At 39.0% G+C, this 16,319-nt stretch overlaps 2 protein-coding genes across 5 annotated transcripts in view; one reads left to right on the forward strand and one right to left on the reverse strand.

Moving 5' to 3' along the window:
- The window catches only part of LOC114651358 (tetratricopeptide repeat protein 30A-like), a 63,099-nt gene extending 54,836 nt beyond the window's left edge, over positions 1 to 8,263 (forward strand). Inside the window, exon 19 of the mRNA XM_028801265.2 lies at positions 7,914 to 8,263. Within this exon, the coding sequence (XP_028657098.1) occupies positions 7,914 to 8,050 (137 nt within the window). The 3' untranslated portion in view covers positions 8,051 to 8,263. The remainder of the gene's footprint in view (positions 1 to 7,913) is intronic.
- Positions 8,264 to 11,812: 3,549 nt separating this feature from the next.
- The window catches only part of LOC114650167 (ETS-related transcription factor Elf-1-like), a 79,422-nt gene continuing 74,915 nt past the window's right edge, over positions 11,813 to 16,319 (reverse strand). For all 4 annotated transcript variants that reach the window (XM_028799641.2, XM_028799642.2, XM_028799643.2 and 1 more), the window contains one exon: positions 11,813 to 13,085. In XM_028799641.2, coding sequence (XP_028655474.2) covers positions 12,554 to 13,085 — 532 coding nt within the window. In that variant the 3' untranslated portion in view covers positions 11,813 to 12,553. The remainder of the gene's footprint in view (positions 13,086 to 16,319) is intronic.

Consider the following 16,319-nt stretch of genomic DNA (forward strand, 5'->3'; position numbering starts at 1 on the left):
ACAAAAGTCCACAACAATAAATATTAGACTGGGATTTGAATGTAATTTCCTTGAACTTAGAAGAAGTAATCTTAAAACTTCAGTTACAATCTCACGAAAAGTCTTATTTTAAACATTTGTAGAAGGTGCAACTGCTCTGTTTGAATTGTGATAATACTGTATGTACCTGTATAATACTTGCCTAATGCCTTTGAGCACCATGTGCCAATGCTGTCTAGTAGCATATGACATCTGTTTCCTTAACAAACCCAGCTATGAGCACAGAGCAGCTTTCAGTTTGTCAGAGTAAACTAGTTCTGTTTTGTACAAAAACACTTTCAAGGTTTTCTCAGGTATTATAGTAATCTTTGGTACATTAATAAAAAGATGTTACTGTATATAGCAAAATATCACGTCTCCCCATGGGTGTGGATGGCTGAGGCTGAAGCCAGCCATATCAAGGTAAACATTCCTCAAAATAATGAAATTAGAAATAACTACTCACTTACAACATGGTATGAACAGCCTCATTGGACAGCTGAGTGAAAATTTGCAGCTATCTTTAAAGTAAACCTGGTGGATCCATTTTTAAAACTCTTGGGAAGACTTATTTTCCTCAGCTTCATGAATTAATAGTTTCACAATGCCAACATGCATTTCATTCAAATATATTTAAGAAAAGATAAAAGCCTTGCCTTATGTGTTACTTGAACAAGTACCCAGTGTCTTGTGCACTTTGGGGAGCTCAATCACATGTTCCAATAACCTGTCAAGGGAGAAGACATTCTTAGAAGTAGTAATCAAGCTCAATACAGTACCTCTACCCTTCTCTGGCCTATCCCTCATCTCTGTCTAGAATTTCTAAAACGCTAGCCTGGAACATATACAATGAAGCAACATGTCTCTCCTCTAGGCATTTGTGGTACACTGTTGTCTGGAAATGACATTGTCTTGTTTGGCATCAACAAAAAAATGAGGTAGACCATGTGCAACAGGTGGTTTAAACCACTAGGAAGCGAGACTGTAGAATAAGATAAAAGTATAAGGACATATGCTCACATTTCACTTCCCTTACCAGTGTGAGTTTCAATACTTGTCTGAGCATTTTTTTCATTCATTTTTCTCCTCACTAATACCTTTTATTTTTCCCAGTGTTTAGTTAGTGGTGTCATTCTTACAAATGTATGGTAGACTGTAAGGTCACAGTTAGCCTTTACAGGTGCTGGTCATAAAATTAGAATATCATGGCAAAGTTGATTTATTTCAGTAATTACATTCAAAAAGAGAAACTTGTATATTAGATTCATTCATTACACACAGACTGATGTATTTCAAATGTTTATTTCTTTTAATGTTGATGATTATAACTGACAACTAATGAAAGTCCCAAATTCAGTATCTCGGAAAATTAGAATATTGTGAAAAGGTTCAATATTGAAGACACCTGGTGCCACACTCTAATCAGCTAATTAACTCAAAACACCTGCAAAAGCCTTTAAATGGTCTCTCAGTCTGGTTCTGTAGGCTACACAATCATGGGGAAGACTGCTGACTTGACAGTTGTCCAAAAGACGACCATTGACACCTTGCACAAGGAAGGCAAGACACAAAAGGTCATTGCTAAAGAGGCTGGCTGTTCACAGAGCTCTGTGTCCAAGCACATTAATAGAGAGGCGAAGGGAAGGACAAGATGTGGTAGAAAAAAGTGTACAAGCAATTGGGATAACCACACCCTGGAGAGGATTGTGAAACAAAACCCATTCAAAAATGTGGGGGAGATTCACAAAGAGTGGACTGCAGCTGGAGTCAGTGCTTCAAGAACCACCACGCACAGACGTATGCAAGACATGGGTTTCAGCTGTCACATTCCTTGTGTCAAGCCACTCTTGAACAAGAGACAGCATCAGAAGCGTCTCGCCTGGGCTAAAAACAAAAAGGACTGGACTGCTGCTGAGTGGTCCAAAGTTATGTTCTCTGATGAAAGTAAATTTTGCATTTCCTTTGGAAATCAAGGTCCCAGAGTCTGGAGGAAGAGAGGAGAGGCACAGAATCCACGTTGCGTGAGGTCCAGTGTAAAGTTTCCACAGTCAGTGATGGTTTGGGGTGCTATGTCATCTGCTGGTGTTGGTCCATTGTGTTTTCTGAGGTCCAAGGTCAACGCAGCCGTCTACCAGGAAGTTTTAGAGCACTTCATGCTTCCTCCTGCCGACGAACTTTATGGAGATGCAGATTTCATTTTCCAACAGGACCTGGCACCTGCACACAGTGCCAAAGCTACCAGTACCTGGTTTAAGGACCATGGTATCCCTGTTCTTGATTGGCCAGCAAACTCGCCTGACCTTAACCCCATAAAAAATCTATGGGGTATTGTGAAGAGGAAGATGCAATACGTCAGACCCAACAATTCAAAAAAGCTGAAGGCCACAATCAGAGCAACATGGGCTCTCATAACACCTGAGCAGTGCCACAGACTGATCGACTCCATGCCACGCCGCATTGCTGCAGTAATCCAGGCCAAAGGAGCCCCAACTAAATATTGAGTGCTGTACATGCTCATACTTTTCATGTTCATACCTTTCAGTTGGCCAACATTTCTAAAAATCCTTTTTTTGCATTGGTCTTAATTGATATTCTAATTTTCCGAGATACTAAATTTGGGACTTTCATTAGTTGTCAGTTATAATCATCAACATTAAACGAAATAAACATTTGAAATACATCAGTCTGTGTGTAATGAATGAATCTAATATACAAGTTTCACTTTTTGAATGGAATTACTGAAATAAATCAACTTTGTCATGATATTCTAATTTTATGTCCAGCACCTGTACTTCCTCATCTCACTTGGCTCTGTAAGCATCCTGAATGCACATGCACAGACATATTTAGTTAGCATTTAATAAATAGGAATTCTCTGCTCATACTAAGGTGAGCTGTCAAGGCTTCCACATGTGTAGAGTGAATGATTCTTTATTTGTTTGCTTGTACAGAGTATTTTAGTGTGCAGTTGCACCTTACAGTTTTTGGCTTGTTCCATAATTCTTAGGCTATATTAATTTTGTTAGTGGCAGTCCATGTTGTCTTTGCTCACAGGCGCTAGTTTTCATAGGCAGGTTCCTATTTCCAATCTCCATACAGTTGTGCTTGAAAGTTAGTGAACTCTTTAGAATTTTCTATATTTCTGCATAAATATGACCTAAAACATTATCAGATTTTCACTCAAGTCCTAAAAGTAGATAAAGAGAAACCAGTTAAACAAATGAGACAAAAATATTATACTTGGTCATTTATTTATTAAGGAAATGATCGAATATTACATATTTGTGAGTGGCAAAAGTATGTGAACCTTTGCTTTTAGTATCTGGTGTGACAATCCCCAACCCCCCCCCCGTCCCTCCACCCACCAGTCACCACCCCTTTACAGCAATAACTACAACTAAACGTTTCCGGTAACTGTTGATCAGTCCTGCACACCGGCTTGGATGAATTTTAGCCCATTCCTCCATACAGAACAGCTTCAACTCTGGGATGTTGGTGGGTTTCCTCACATTAACTGCTCGCTTCAGGTCCTTCCACAACATTTCTATTGGATTAAGAGCAGGACTTTGACTTGGCCATTCCAAAACTTTAACTTTATTCTTCTTTAACCATTCTTTGGTAGAACGACTTGTGTGCTTAGGGTCGTTGTCTTGCTGCATGACCCACCTTCTCTTGAGATTCAGTTCATGTACAGATGTCCTGACATTTTCCTTTAGAATTCTCTGATATAATTCAGAATTCATTGTTCCATCAATGAAAGCAAGCCGTCCTGGCCCAGATGGAGCAAAACAGGCCCAAACCATGATACTACCACCACCATGTTTCACAGATGGGATAAGGTTCTTATGCTGGAATGCAGTGTTTTCCTTTCTCCAAACATAACGCTTTTCATTTAAACCAAAAAATTCTATATTGGTCTCATCCATCCACAAAACATTCTTCCAATAGTCTTCTGGTTTGTCCACGTGATCTTTAGCAAACTGCAGACGAGCAGCAATGTTTTTTTTTGGAGAGCAGTGGCTTTCTCCTTGCGACCCTGCCATGCACACCATTGTTGTTCAGTGTTCTCCTGATGGTGGACTCATGAACATGAACATTAGCCAATGTGAGAGAGGCCTTCAGTTGCTTAGAAGTTACCCTGGGGTCCTTTGTGGCCTCGCTGACTATTACACGCTTGCTCTTGGAGTGATCTTTGTTGGTCGACCACTCCTGGGGAGGGTAACAATGGTCTTGAATTTCCTCCATTTGTACACAATCTGTCTGACTGTGGATTGGTGGAGTCCAAACACTTTAGAGATGGTTTTGTAACCTTCTCCAGCCTGATGAGCATCAACAACTCTTTTTCTGAGGCCCTCTGATATATCCTTTGTTCGTGCCATGATACACTTCCACAAACATGTGTTGTGAAGAGCAGACTTTGATAGATCCCTGTTCTTTAAATAACACCGGGTGCCCACTCACACCTGATTGTCATCCCATTGATTGAAAACACCTGACTCGAATTTCACCTTCAAACTAACTGCTAATCCTAGAGGTTCACATGCTTTTGCAACTCACAAATATGTAATATTCGATGATTTTCCTCAATAAATAAATGACCACATAATATTTTTGTCTCATTTGTTTAACGGGTTTCTCTTTTTTATACTTTTAGGACTTGAGTGAAAATCTAATAATGTTTTAGGTCATATTTACAGCAGAAATATAGAAAATTCTAAAGTGTTCACAAACTGTATATCATGTTTGAAGAGAACTACTGTAGAAGCAAGTCATCTAAGACAGTTTGCAGTTTGAAAGAGTAAAAGTGATCAGGTAGGCCTTTTCAGATTAAGCAGAAGAAGAATAAATAAGTTGTTTGTGAAAGTCAATATAATTTTTAAGCTTGATCACAAGAGTCAACAGTAAACTAGATCTAAACCAAGCAAAAGTAGAATTTGAACCAAACTTAATTTTGCTTCAGCACAAGTCTCTCTCATCAAATGCAATTGTCGAAGCGGCAATATTCTGTGGCCCACTTCATAGCCCACCATGACCCATAACAAATACAGTTAGTTTCATAAATATTTGGACAGAGACAACTTTTTTCTAATTTTGGTTCTGTACATTACCTACCACAATGAATTTTAAATGAAACAACTCAGATGCAGTTGAAGTGCAGACTTTCAGCTTTAATTCAGTGGGGTGAACAAAACGATTGCATAAAAATGTGTGGCAACTAAAGCATTTTTTTAACACAATCCCTTCATTTCAGGGGCTCAAAAGTAATTGGACAAATTAAATAACTGGAAATAAAATGTTCATTTCTAATACTTGGTTGAAAACCCTTTGCTGGCAATGACAGCCTGAAGTCTTGAACTCATGGACATCACCAGATGCTGGGTTTCCTCCTTGGGTTAAGATCAGGTGACTGACTTGGCCATTCAAGAATTTTCCACTTCTTTGCTTTAATAAACTCCTGAGTTGCTTTGGCTGTATGTTTTGGGTCATTGTCCATCTGTATCATGAAACGCCGCCCAATCAATTTGACTGTATTTAGCTGGATTTGAGCAGACAGTATGTCTCTGAACACCTCAGAATTCATTTGGCTGCTTCTGTCCTGTGTCACATCATCAATAAACACTAGTGTCCCAGTGCCACTGGCAGCCATGCACGCCCAAGCCATCACACTGCCTCCATCGTGTTTTACAGATGATGTGGTATGCTTTGGATAATGAGCTGTTCCACGCCTTCTCCATACTTTTTTCTTGCCAACATTCTGGTAGAGGTTGATCTTGGTTTCATCTGTCCAAAGAATGTTTTTCCAGAACTGTGCTGGCTTTTTTAGATGTTCTTTAGCAAAGTCCAATCTAGCCTTTCTATTCTTGAGGCTTATGAGCGGCTTGCACCTTGCAGTGCACCCTCTGTGTTTACTTTCATGCAGTCTTCTTTATGGTAGACTTGGATATCGATACGCCTACCCCCTGGAGAGTGTTGTTCACTTGGTTGGCTGTTGTGAAGGGGTTTGTCTTCACCATGGAAATGATTCTGGGATCATCCACCACTGTTGTCTTTCGTGGATGTCCAGGTCTTTTTGCGTTGCTGAGTTCACCAGTGCTTGCTTTCTTTCTCAGGATGTACCAAACTGTAGATTTTGCCACTCGTAATATTGTAGCAATTTCTCGGATGGGTTTTTTCTGTTTTCGCAGCTTAAGGATGGCTTCTTTCACCTGCATGGAGAGCTCCTTTGACCGCATGTTGTCTGTTCACAGCAAAATCTTCCACATGCAAGCACCACACCTCAAATCAACTCCAGGCCTTTTATCTGCTTAACTGATAATGACATAATGACGGACTTGCCCACACCTGCCCATGAAATAGCCTTTGAGTCAATTGTCCAATTACTTTTGAGCCCCTGAAATGAAGGGATTGTGTTTAAAAAATGCTTTACTTGCCTCACATTTTTATGCAGTCGTTTTGTTCACCCCACTGAATTAAAGCTGAAAGTCTGCACTTCAACTGCATCAGAGTTGTTTCATTTAAAATTAATTGTGGTAATGTACAAAACCAAAATTAGAAAAAAAGTTCTCTCTCCAAATATTTATGGACCTAACTGTATATAAACAATAGCAACTTGTTACACATTGGGTGCAGCCCATTGGATGAGATACAAAGTTTTAAAGCATGACCATCATGATGTTATGCATCATGAAGTACAGTATGCACATCACATACCTAGCAACACCTAATGTCTTAATAATCAAAAGCTCCAAAATGACTGCACCCATGAAAACCAACACATTCAAAATAAGGATAAAGATATAAACACACATTAATATAAATTATTAGCATTTTCCAGGTAATGCACAAAAATTAATAACAGTTTATCAACATGTTGCTGATGGGTGGGTGAGGTGAAGCAAACTATTAGAAGCAATGATTATGTTATGATTAAGCGGAGTGGCTTATGTTTATGTGATTAGAAGTATTAAAGGTTTTGCTGGGGCTTACAGTTGCCGTTTTTCTTTTATTCTCCTGTAAAGAGGTTTCCTTACCTGTCACAAAACAATTACAGTATATCTTAGTTGCAGTGTTGGTTCTTGTACACATGACAATAAACTCGGCTTGACTTGACTTGACATCAGCTTGTCTGAAAGCCAGGAAGTACAAGTGGTGCAAAGGTTTGAGCCAACATGGTAAGAAAGGGGAAAAAAAACATCAGTTATGTTGTCTTCATTAAGAAAGCTAGTGCTCACGCTACTTCGCTCAGGTTTATTCACCATTAAATGGTTTCTTTCATTTTATATACATATTTCACCTATCAGACAGTTGATTGGTCAAGTGGAAGACTTACATGCTGAATTCCACTATGTGTATATACATTCCCCTATCTGTCTTGTCATTTGCAGAAAACCAGCTCAAAATGGAGTAAGGATAGGAGTTATCCGTTCATCCAGTGTGGAAGGAACATATTTACAAAATTGGCTGTTAGTAAAGAAAGTACCAAAGAGTAGTAAATGGATTTTTTTTAATGAGAAAAAACCATGACAATAAATGAGGAGGCAGAATAACTGGCTTCTGCTGGCATTGGAGTAAATGAAGAATAAAAGCGAATAATAATAAAGGCTGCTACTGAAAAAATAATTTGACAGTTTAAATACACAGGATGTGAGAATGTTGACTAAGTATAAGAAATGTACTTGTATCAAAGATGATCTATGTAACTTCAGCCTTTACCTGCCCACCTCCATAATGAGTCAACAATGCTGGTGAGTTTGCAATACAAAGCAATAAACTCAGGTAAAGAAACTTTGTGCTTGCTATGGTTTTTGACAATGGATCCACACAAAATGGCACAGTTTAAAATGACAACTGTTGAGTGATTGACCAATCATTTTTTTTTTTGTTTCCCCTTGTAGTTCATGGAAAGCATGTGCCAGCCGTAATTGAACCACCACTGCAGGAGGGACATTTACACTCAGAAAAAAATACAGTCACGTATGAAACGAGGCTGCTCAAAGCTCTCTTCTATGAAATTATTGGATGGAATCAGTAGCTCGCAGACTGCACCCATTGAAGGGACCTGATTTTTTTAAAGCTACTGGGGTTGTGTGCTGACAGCACGTGTTATGTTAATAATTAAACATAGCACATGAGATGGGGGTCAGTCCGACCTGACTTCTTCTATAGTAGTAAAGCATTTTGATGCAGAAAGACAGTGAAGACTGTCAGCTATAGGACTAGTTTACTCAAATCTGAAGATTGATCTTACCTCACAAGCTATATGCTCATTTTTTTCTGTAGTGTGTGCTAAATAAATGTATTTCCAGAATAAATACATAACACTGTTTATTTTTTTTGTCATCATTTTTTAAAACAGTTCTTCTGGCCTTCATGCCTCCCACAGCATTTTACCAGCTTTCTGAATCACTTCCATTTTTGCTGCCAATTGTTTGCATATATAAAAAGAAAAGCCCCACACAGGCAATGGGAGCACCCCTCCAAGTGCAAATGTCGATAGATGTGCAAGGTTTTAAGCTTTCGGCAGCACCAGGCTCTATGATGCATAATGAATAATACTGAGCATTTAAATTTTGAGTTTATCTCTGGGAATTTTTTTGATATGCTCATTGGACTCATTAGAGACGTTTAACCAGAAAGAACAAATTGTTTAAGTATCAGATAATAACTCTGGAGAGGGCACAAGTACATCTGAGGGCACTCATTCATATGTGGCCAATCCCATGTTACCAGTTAACTTAATACAAATGTGTTACAGATATTAGAGAAAAACTAAAAGCCATGGGGACAGAGTCTCAAGTCATACAAAAGCAGTCTTAGCCTCTGCATAACATACCACATAGCTAAGCGTATAATTATTTAAACTTGTAAGGATGCTTACCTAGTAAAAATGAATATCCATCTGTATCTATCTGTTAACTGATTCTGTTCTTTCCCTTGCAGTGTCACTGAGCCAGAGGCCAAGCTAGCAGTGGAGGCCATACAACAAGGCTGAACTTCTGAGAGGACAGCCAGCCAGCCAATCCACCACAGGGCACTTCCATGCAAGCAGTGTTGGGAGGTAGGAGAAAACCCACAAGAACAGTGGAAGAGACTCCACATAGAGGACAAGGGCTTAGAACTGAACCCAGGTCCCCTGCTCATTAAACAAACCATTCATTGGATTTAAAGATTAAGATATTTAATTTTTAGTCAACCCAACAGCATATCTAGGAAGCCCCTTCGGCCCCTATTTTTAAGTTCACCCATCCTTTATCAATCCCACTTAATTCAGTTAATGCTCACAGTGGCCATCTATTAATCCCTTCGTCATAACAATGTAAAGATGTGATTAAAAAGACTAATATGATGTTAGGTTATACTGTATATCACAAAGTGTGGAGTACTAGCCAAGGGAGGTTATGTTTAAGCTATATAATGCACTAGTGAGGCCTCATCTGGAGTACTGTGTGCAACTTTGGCCTCCATATTACAATAAAAAAAAAACAGCAGAGCCAGAGACAGTCCAGAGGAGAGCAATTAGGTTGATTTCATGACTAAGAGGTATAAGCTATGAGGAGAGATTGCAGGAGTTGAACCTTTTCAATTTAAGCAAATGGAGATAAAGAGGTGACACGATCAAAGTGTTTAAAATTATGAAGGATATCAGTATAGTGGAGCCCAGCTGTTACCTTAAAATAAATTCACCCTTAAAAATATTGGGACACTGTTGGAAATTTGTTAAGGGCAGATCGTGCACAAGTGTTAGGAAGTTTTTCTTCACACTAAGAACCACAGACACATGGAATAAATTACCAGGTGGTATGGTGGAGAGCAGGACTTCAGGTAGCTTCAAATCCTGATGCTATTTTGGACAATCTGGATTAATAGGATGAACAAATTAGTCAGACTGAATAGCCTGTTCATGTCACATTTGTTTTAGAACATTACATGTTCTAATGTATAGCATCCATCCATTTTTCATGCCCCGGGTTCTTACCTCAACAACTCTGGACTTGATTAGGTGGTTTTGATAATGAATGGATTTTTCACCCTCAGATTTTGCAATTAAAGGTTTGAGGGAGGCCATAATCTGAAGGTCATAATCAAGCGTACACACTGTGATTGTTCAACAGAACAATAGAGAGTCCACAAATAATAGTTGGGGTACCAAACAGGTGACCCCTTTTAATGAATAAACAAAAATGAAAGAAAACGAGTGAATGGTGGCATGACAAAAATGTTGGCAGCAGTAGCCCAAAAGGTTGTTCAAGCTTATGAAAACGGATTTGAAAGTGAGTTCGCATGGGAGCTCCATCCTTGATTGGGTTCAGATCCAATTTGAAATTCCACATTAAGAGGCTGTCTAGTTTCATGGAGCCCTGACCAGAAGGGCTGGAGTCTGCTCTGGACACTGTGACTGGGGTTAGGTTCCATCAGGAAGAGAAGAAGCAGTGTTAGCACCTTCTCTTGTTCGAGAGTGGTGCTGCTTATCTCCGTTGAGCCAGGAAGGTGATCCCCAGGTGCACATGCATGACAACACTGATAAGCAGAAGATTTAGTTTTGTCAAATATGAATATGGATGGTCTTCGAGTGGGCCCAGTGATGGACAGGCATTCTTGTCCAGGGCTATTGCCTACCTTGTGCTCATGGTTGCCTCAATTGAATTGTATGGATTTGAGAATGCTGTATTAACAGTACATATTCTGAGCAGTTTTTAGGAATTCACTGGAAACTGGTGTTCCTGAAGAAAAATCAGTCTAGAAAAGGTCTGGCCCAACACTTGAACCCAGGAAGTCTGGAGCTGTAAGGCATAAGCCCTAACCACTGTTGCCACCATTTCAAACTTAATATAGAGCAATGCCTTTAATTTACAAATAAACAACAAAATGTACTGAAACATGACTAAGAAATGAGCAGATGTCCTGTAAAACAACCAGAATGGACAGAAACTTCAAAGGTGATGGTTCAACTCAAAGGTATAAGAGAGGTTAGGAGTACGCGCTGGTATACCCAAGTGCAGCCATGCAATGGGTGACACTTCAGCACCATATTAGTGCAGATGGAATGGAACAGTGTGAGTTTTTTTTATGGTGGCTGGAGTGAAAATTCTGCCACCAGCCCCCAGGTTTTTCCCTGCAGGTTGGAGGGCCTACATGCAGGGCTGGATGCAGATTAACATCATACTCAGGACAGTGCAATTTCAGGTTAAGAGCCTTGCTCAAGGACCCAGCAAAGTTATGGGATTTGAACCAGCAAACCTTCTGATTGCAAATCCCTAGCCTAAGAGCCACCACTCCACCCATAAAGGTATAAGAAGAACCAGAATATAATATAACATACTTTTATTTTATATAAATCATTTGGGTGTAAACCAACTAACCAATCAGAGTAAATTGTATGCATTGATTGACACTGTATGTTTATAAAATGAACCTCTGTTCTTTGTTTGTCTGATCATTCTGACCGCACTGTAACAGACTGCTTTTGAAGAATGCTCCCTCTAAGGTAATTAGAAGATACCATGAACAGCTTTTCTCTTGCCTGATAACTGCTTTGTCCCGTTAAAGGATGTTCCTTTCTTTAATAAGATGTTAAATTTCTACCACAAGCCTCAATGTCCTCGAGAGAGGTAGGATTGGGCTAGACTGGCCTCAAAGCAACAAGGTGCGAGGGTCACAGGACAGGGGAAGCAACATGCAAATCTTAAGTTTATCCAGTGATTGAAAGCCTCAAAGCATAAATAACATCTGCCTTACGATACAAGAGTCTTGTCTTTTTTGGTTCATGGATATTAAGAAAGTGAAACGGGAAATCAACATTTTTTAAAAATTTATTTCTATAAATACAAATTCACTCTTGATATAAGAAGTTTAAAAATTTCACTACAACAACTTTAACACTGATATAAAAATTAAACTCAAAATTATTTTAAAAAGCATTTTCTGCATTTTTATGATTCTGCTCTTTTGTAATGTACAGTATTTACAAAAGCAATCGAAAAAAAAAAATATTTTTTCAAGTTACTCTCTAGCTGATAACAATAAAAATGGCAAATTAACAGCTGCGCCTCTGCATTGTAGCACCTCAGAATATATTCTTGTAAAGGCAACATGTTAGAGATGAGTGCAAAAAAATGAGATTCCAAAACTAAGCCTCTTATATTACATATACATTTTGAAATATATAGATTTATTTATTTTCATTCAGATAGCTAAATAATTACAGGAAAATTTGATAAAGTCAAGGTTATCTGAATTAAGCCAGTAGCTAAAGTAAAGGAATAATTGATTTACAGGATTAAAATAACACGCCAAACCAACATAATTTAAGTGCATAACAAAATTAGAAGGTTAAAATTCCCTTTTGGAATACTAACTCAAAGGAAGATCTACTTAAACACATACAAAAATAAGAAGCGGCCTCTTGTTTTCTTTTTTAGCAGTGGCAAACCCCCAGGTATGATATTTAAAAAGTAAAAAAAAAATGTCCAGTTTTTTCCAGCTTGAATCAGTGCTATATTTTGCACCAGTTTCTCTGTCTTCTTCTCCCTCTCTTCTAACTGTCCTCCTCCGACTGAGCACACACTTCGTTAAACACCAGCACACTGTACTGCGGATGCTGTGGGCTTTCGCTTTCCTTACTTTGTAACACCTGTGCGTGTAAAACTGTCTGCTTGGACTCGGGAGCTTTAATGACGGAAGCTATCACAGTGCCAGGAGGATGAGACACAAGCTGCTGACCCCCTGCTGCAAAGGTCACCACTGGTGTGGCCGCGGCTGCAGCCTCTGGCACACTTCCGTTGTAACACGCCTGAAGGATGGGCTGTGGGCTTGGAGAAGGCTTCTGCAACAAGGGAGAGGTAGGCAGCTCCGTAACAGGAGATGGCAGTCCGATGTTTTCTTTTACTAAGGTCAAAGGCTGAGAAGGCGTGATGGTGCTCAAGAAGATCTTTGGTGATGAAACAACAGTTGGAGACGCTTCGCTGCTTGATATGACCGAGCTCACTGGGAGTGCCTGCAGGGTAACCGTATGAAGTTGTTGCCCACCTGGTGCCACAACCACGGGGATCTGGGAAGCGCTTTTCACTCTGTTTAAATAAAGATGAAACAGTCCAATTAAAAATATGGAAAAAAAGAAAAAGTAAATAATGGTCTAAATACACCGCAGGGACAGCACCTAAACAGTAATAAGACTTTCCGGTTGATTCTGTCTGACTGAAGTGAACCTTGTTAATCAGCTACTTTTTGACTTTTTTATGTGCTAAACATTTCCTTAAATACATTAAGTTTGTAAATGCTGAGAAGCAATTGAAATATACTCAGTCAGAGCACTGGACAAAAGTATCAAGCTATATTCTAAAAAAATCCCCTTTTACTTCTAGACACTCCTTTTATTGTTGGGCCAAAGAGGGCTTAAGACAAATATACCCAAGAAGCCTGTGATTTGTAAAATAATGGAATATTTAAGACTTTTCACAGATCTAGCACTCTGGATTTGAGTCTTGTGTCTAGACGCTGACTGTGTGGTTTTTACACTCCCCCTCCTCCTCCTTCTTCTTCTTGCCGGTATTTGACAAGTTTTCTTTCTCATGACAGCCTAACTGGATGTTCTAAACTGGTCAAGTTGGGTGTGTGTGAGGGGCATTTTCTAAGGAATGCCTTGCTTTTGGATCGGAGAATCTTCTTCCCCTGGTGTCCCATGATGCTTTGCAAGGTCAATGTGACGTCACAGATCTGTAGCAGTCAATGTGGATGGCATAGCCCCCCCAAATATATAATGTTGATCCTGGTAGTGGGCTAAAAATTAGAGGGAAACTTGTGAAAACATTTAAACACAAATCATGCACACCAAAGGAAACTGGAAATGTGTCAGGGTATTTGTCACTTAAAGGTAATGTCTCTTGGTATGGACGTGTATGTGACCTGTGTATAATACTGAGCCCACCCCTTTAATAGAATAACTTGGAGTGCTGTGCCGCTCATTCATGCGGAAAGGAAAGGAGAATCCATGTGCTTTAGTGTAGCACTTATTCAGGAGCAGCAAAGAGGGAGCAAGCATTGGGGTTAAAAAATTTACTTTTCGGTTTGAGAGAGGCGAGTACCTGCTGCTGAATCAGGGGGTTGGGGCAGGCCTTAGTGGACTCATGCTTCCTGTCTGCAAGAAACTTACTGTTCTGATATTTAATTCTATTAATTAAATCCTCAAGGAGGCCTGGTGACACAGTGGTTAGCACTGATGCCTCATAGATCTGGTCACTTTTTTGCCTACAATTATCGGTACAGCATAGTTGGCAGATGGTTCTCTAGCTGTCTTAGACAATCAAAAGACCATTTCACCATTACAATCCACTCAAAACTAGTTCAGTTTCTCCTTCCCCATTGATTTCCATGCCTATTGCTGAGTGTGGTGAAGTTCCTGAACATTTTAGCAATTTTGTGAACTTGAATTGAAGCAAATTCAGTGGGGTTCACTCATCATTAGTAATCACCATCTTTGAACAAACCTTGGAAGTTGTTGATCACTTTCAATTTCTCAGTACCCAACTATCCCAAAAGGTAATTGTCAAAGGAGGAAGTTCAACATGTTCCAGCAACTCTTTCAAGAAACTATTCTGCCAAGTTTTCAGGCACCAAGACCTCAAGAAGAAAGCTAAGCATCTTTGGTGTGAAAGATGCTTTAGCGAATTTCACTGAGCAACACTAGTGATTACTAGTGACTCAGGTACCGGGCATTTTGGTGGAGGTTCTTGGTTATCTTGATATTAACAAATTATGCTAGACTCTAGTAGGCCTCAGGCAAAGTGGGCAAAAACAGCACAGCTATCTGAAAATAAGGTTACGACTGTTGAAGCTCTTTAGCCTGATTTACAAAGTAATATAGAAACTGTACCTACTCTTAATGGAATTTCTGCTTTATGTTGTTAATTATTATTCCTTAAAACGAACTTTTGTCATGATCTGGTGTTTGTTTTTAAATTTGTAAAATTTGTGGTGGCAATGATGATGTCACTTTTTAGTGTGTGTAAGCTTGAGCCACTGCTTATTTATAGTCATTATTCACTCTAGCCAGCAGCCAACAGTGATATATTTATGGCTATGTCCATGCTAAATTGAGGACTGCTGAAGTACAACGTAGGAATTAAATGGAAAAGTAATGTGGGTGTAATAAACATCATAGTTGAAATCCGACTCTCTGTAGACTTAGGCTGTGTGTCATCTTCTGTCCTTACCTTGATTTTAGATAACACGTCTTGTTTTTTTATATTGGTAAACATACTATCATTATGCTCTAACAATGCATTACAATACTGAAGTAAGGTAGATGTGGCAAAAAAATTAAAAAGGGAGCTTATGTTTTACTGATGTTAATTCAGTTGAATTTGTTAAAAAAAAGGAGATGGGCTAATTCATGAAGACTCCTTAAGATAAATTATCTATGAAGTTAATGCTAATATGCTAGCTTTGAAGGATGGTACCTTGCTAAGTGTTTGGTAGCACTGAGTATTAGAGAGGGAAAAAATAAAAACCTTATACATAAACTTGAATTCTAATTTTAATTCTAACAATATTTATGAGAAAAACAACATTTAAACACATCCCGGTTGTGTTCCTTCACTCAAAAATTAAAAAAAAAGAAATGCTAGGGTGTTTAAGTGCTACAGCAGAAGGGGTGAATAAGACTGTACTATTAATGTTGCCTTAATGTAATATAACCATCTCAAATCAAGTTAATCCAAGAAATGGACGTGAGGGGCCACAGCCTAACCTTCAATCACAAATTCAGTCCACCGTGTGGCCAACCTTTAATAACATAGACATTAACTCTCCCACTGGCTTAGTACTAGGCAATGACCCATTTGATCCTGTACATCAAAATACATTTTTCTAGCAGTTAGATTTCAAGAAAACCATTTTTATAGCATGCCAACGATTAGTGGAAAACTTGCAAAGACATTAAAATGTAAAATGTCACCAAAACATATGAGAATCGGTGCATGCACATGGCAACGGAAAATGTGATTTTCTGTTAGACTAATAGTGCCATAAAAACAGTGTCTTTTTTTACTGACTTGTATGTAAACTGCATCTATTAAGTAAACCCGTCTCTTTAAGAATAATAGCCAAAATGTGTGCTTCAACCTGACTGGTGAGTCCACGATGGCTCTAGCTCTCCACTAGTATGCATTGGTTTAAGCAGGTTTAACAATATTTGTATGCTTAGAGCTGGTAACTTGAAACAAAGAGGGAGGACAGGAAAAAGCTATTGCTTGTTGGCAGTGTGTGTGTGTGTGTGTGTAAAGAGCTGCTATTTAATTGGTTCA

Source organism: Erpetoichthys calabaricus, chromosome 4 (genome assembly GCF_900747795.2).
Source record: "Erpetoichthys calabaricus chromosome 4, fErpCal1.3, whole genome shotgun sequence".
In the NCBI taxonomy this organism is placed as follows: domain Eukaryota; kingdom Metazoa; phylum Chordata; class Cladistia; order Polypteriformes; family Polypteridae; genus Erpetoichthys; species Erpetoichthys calabaricus.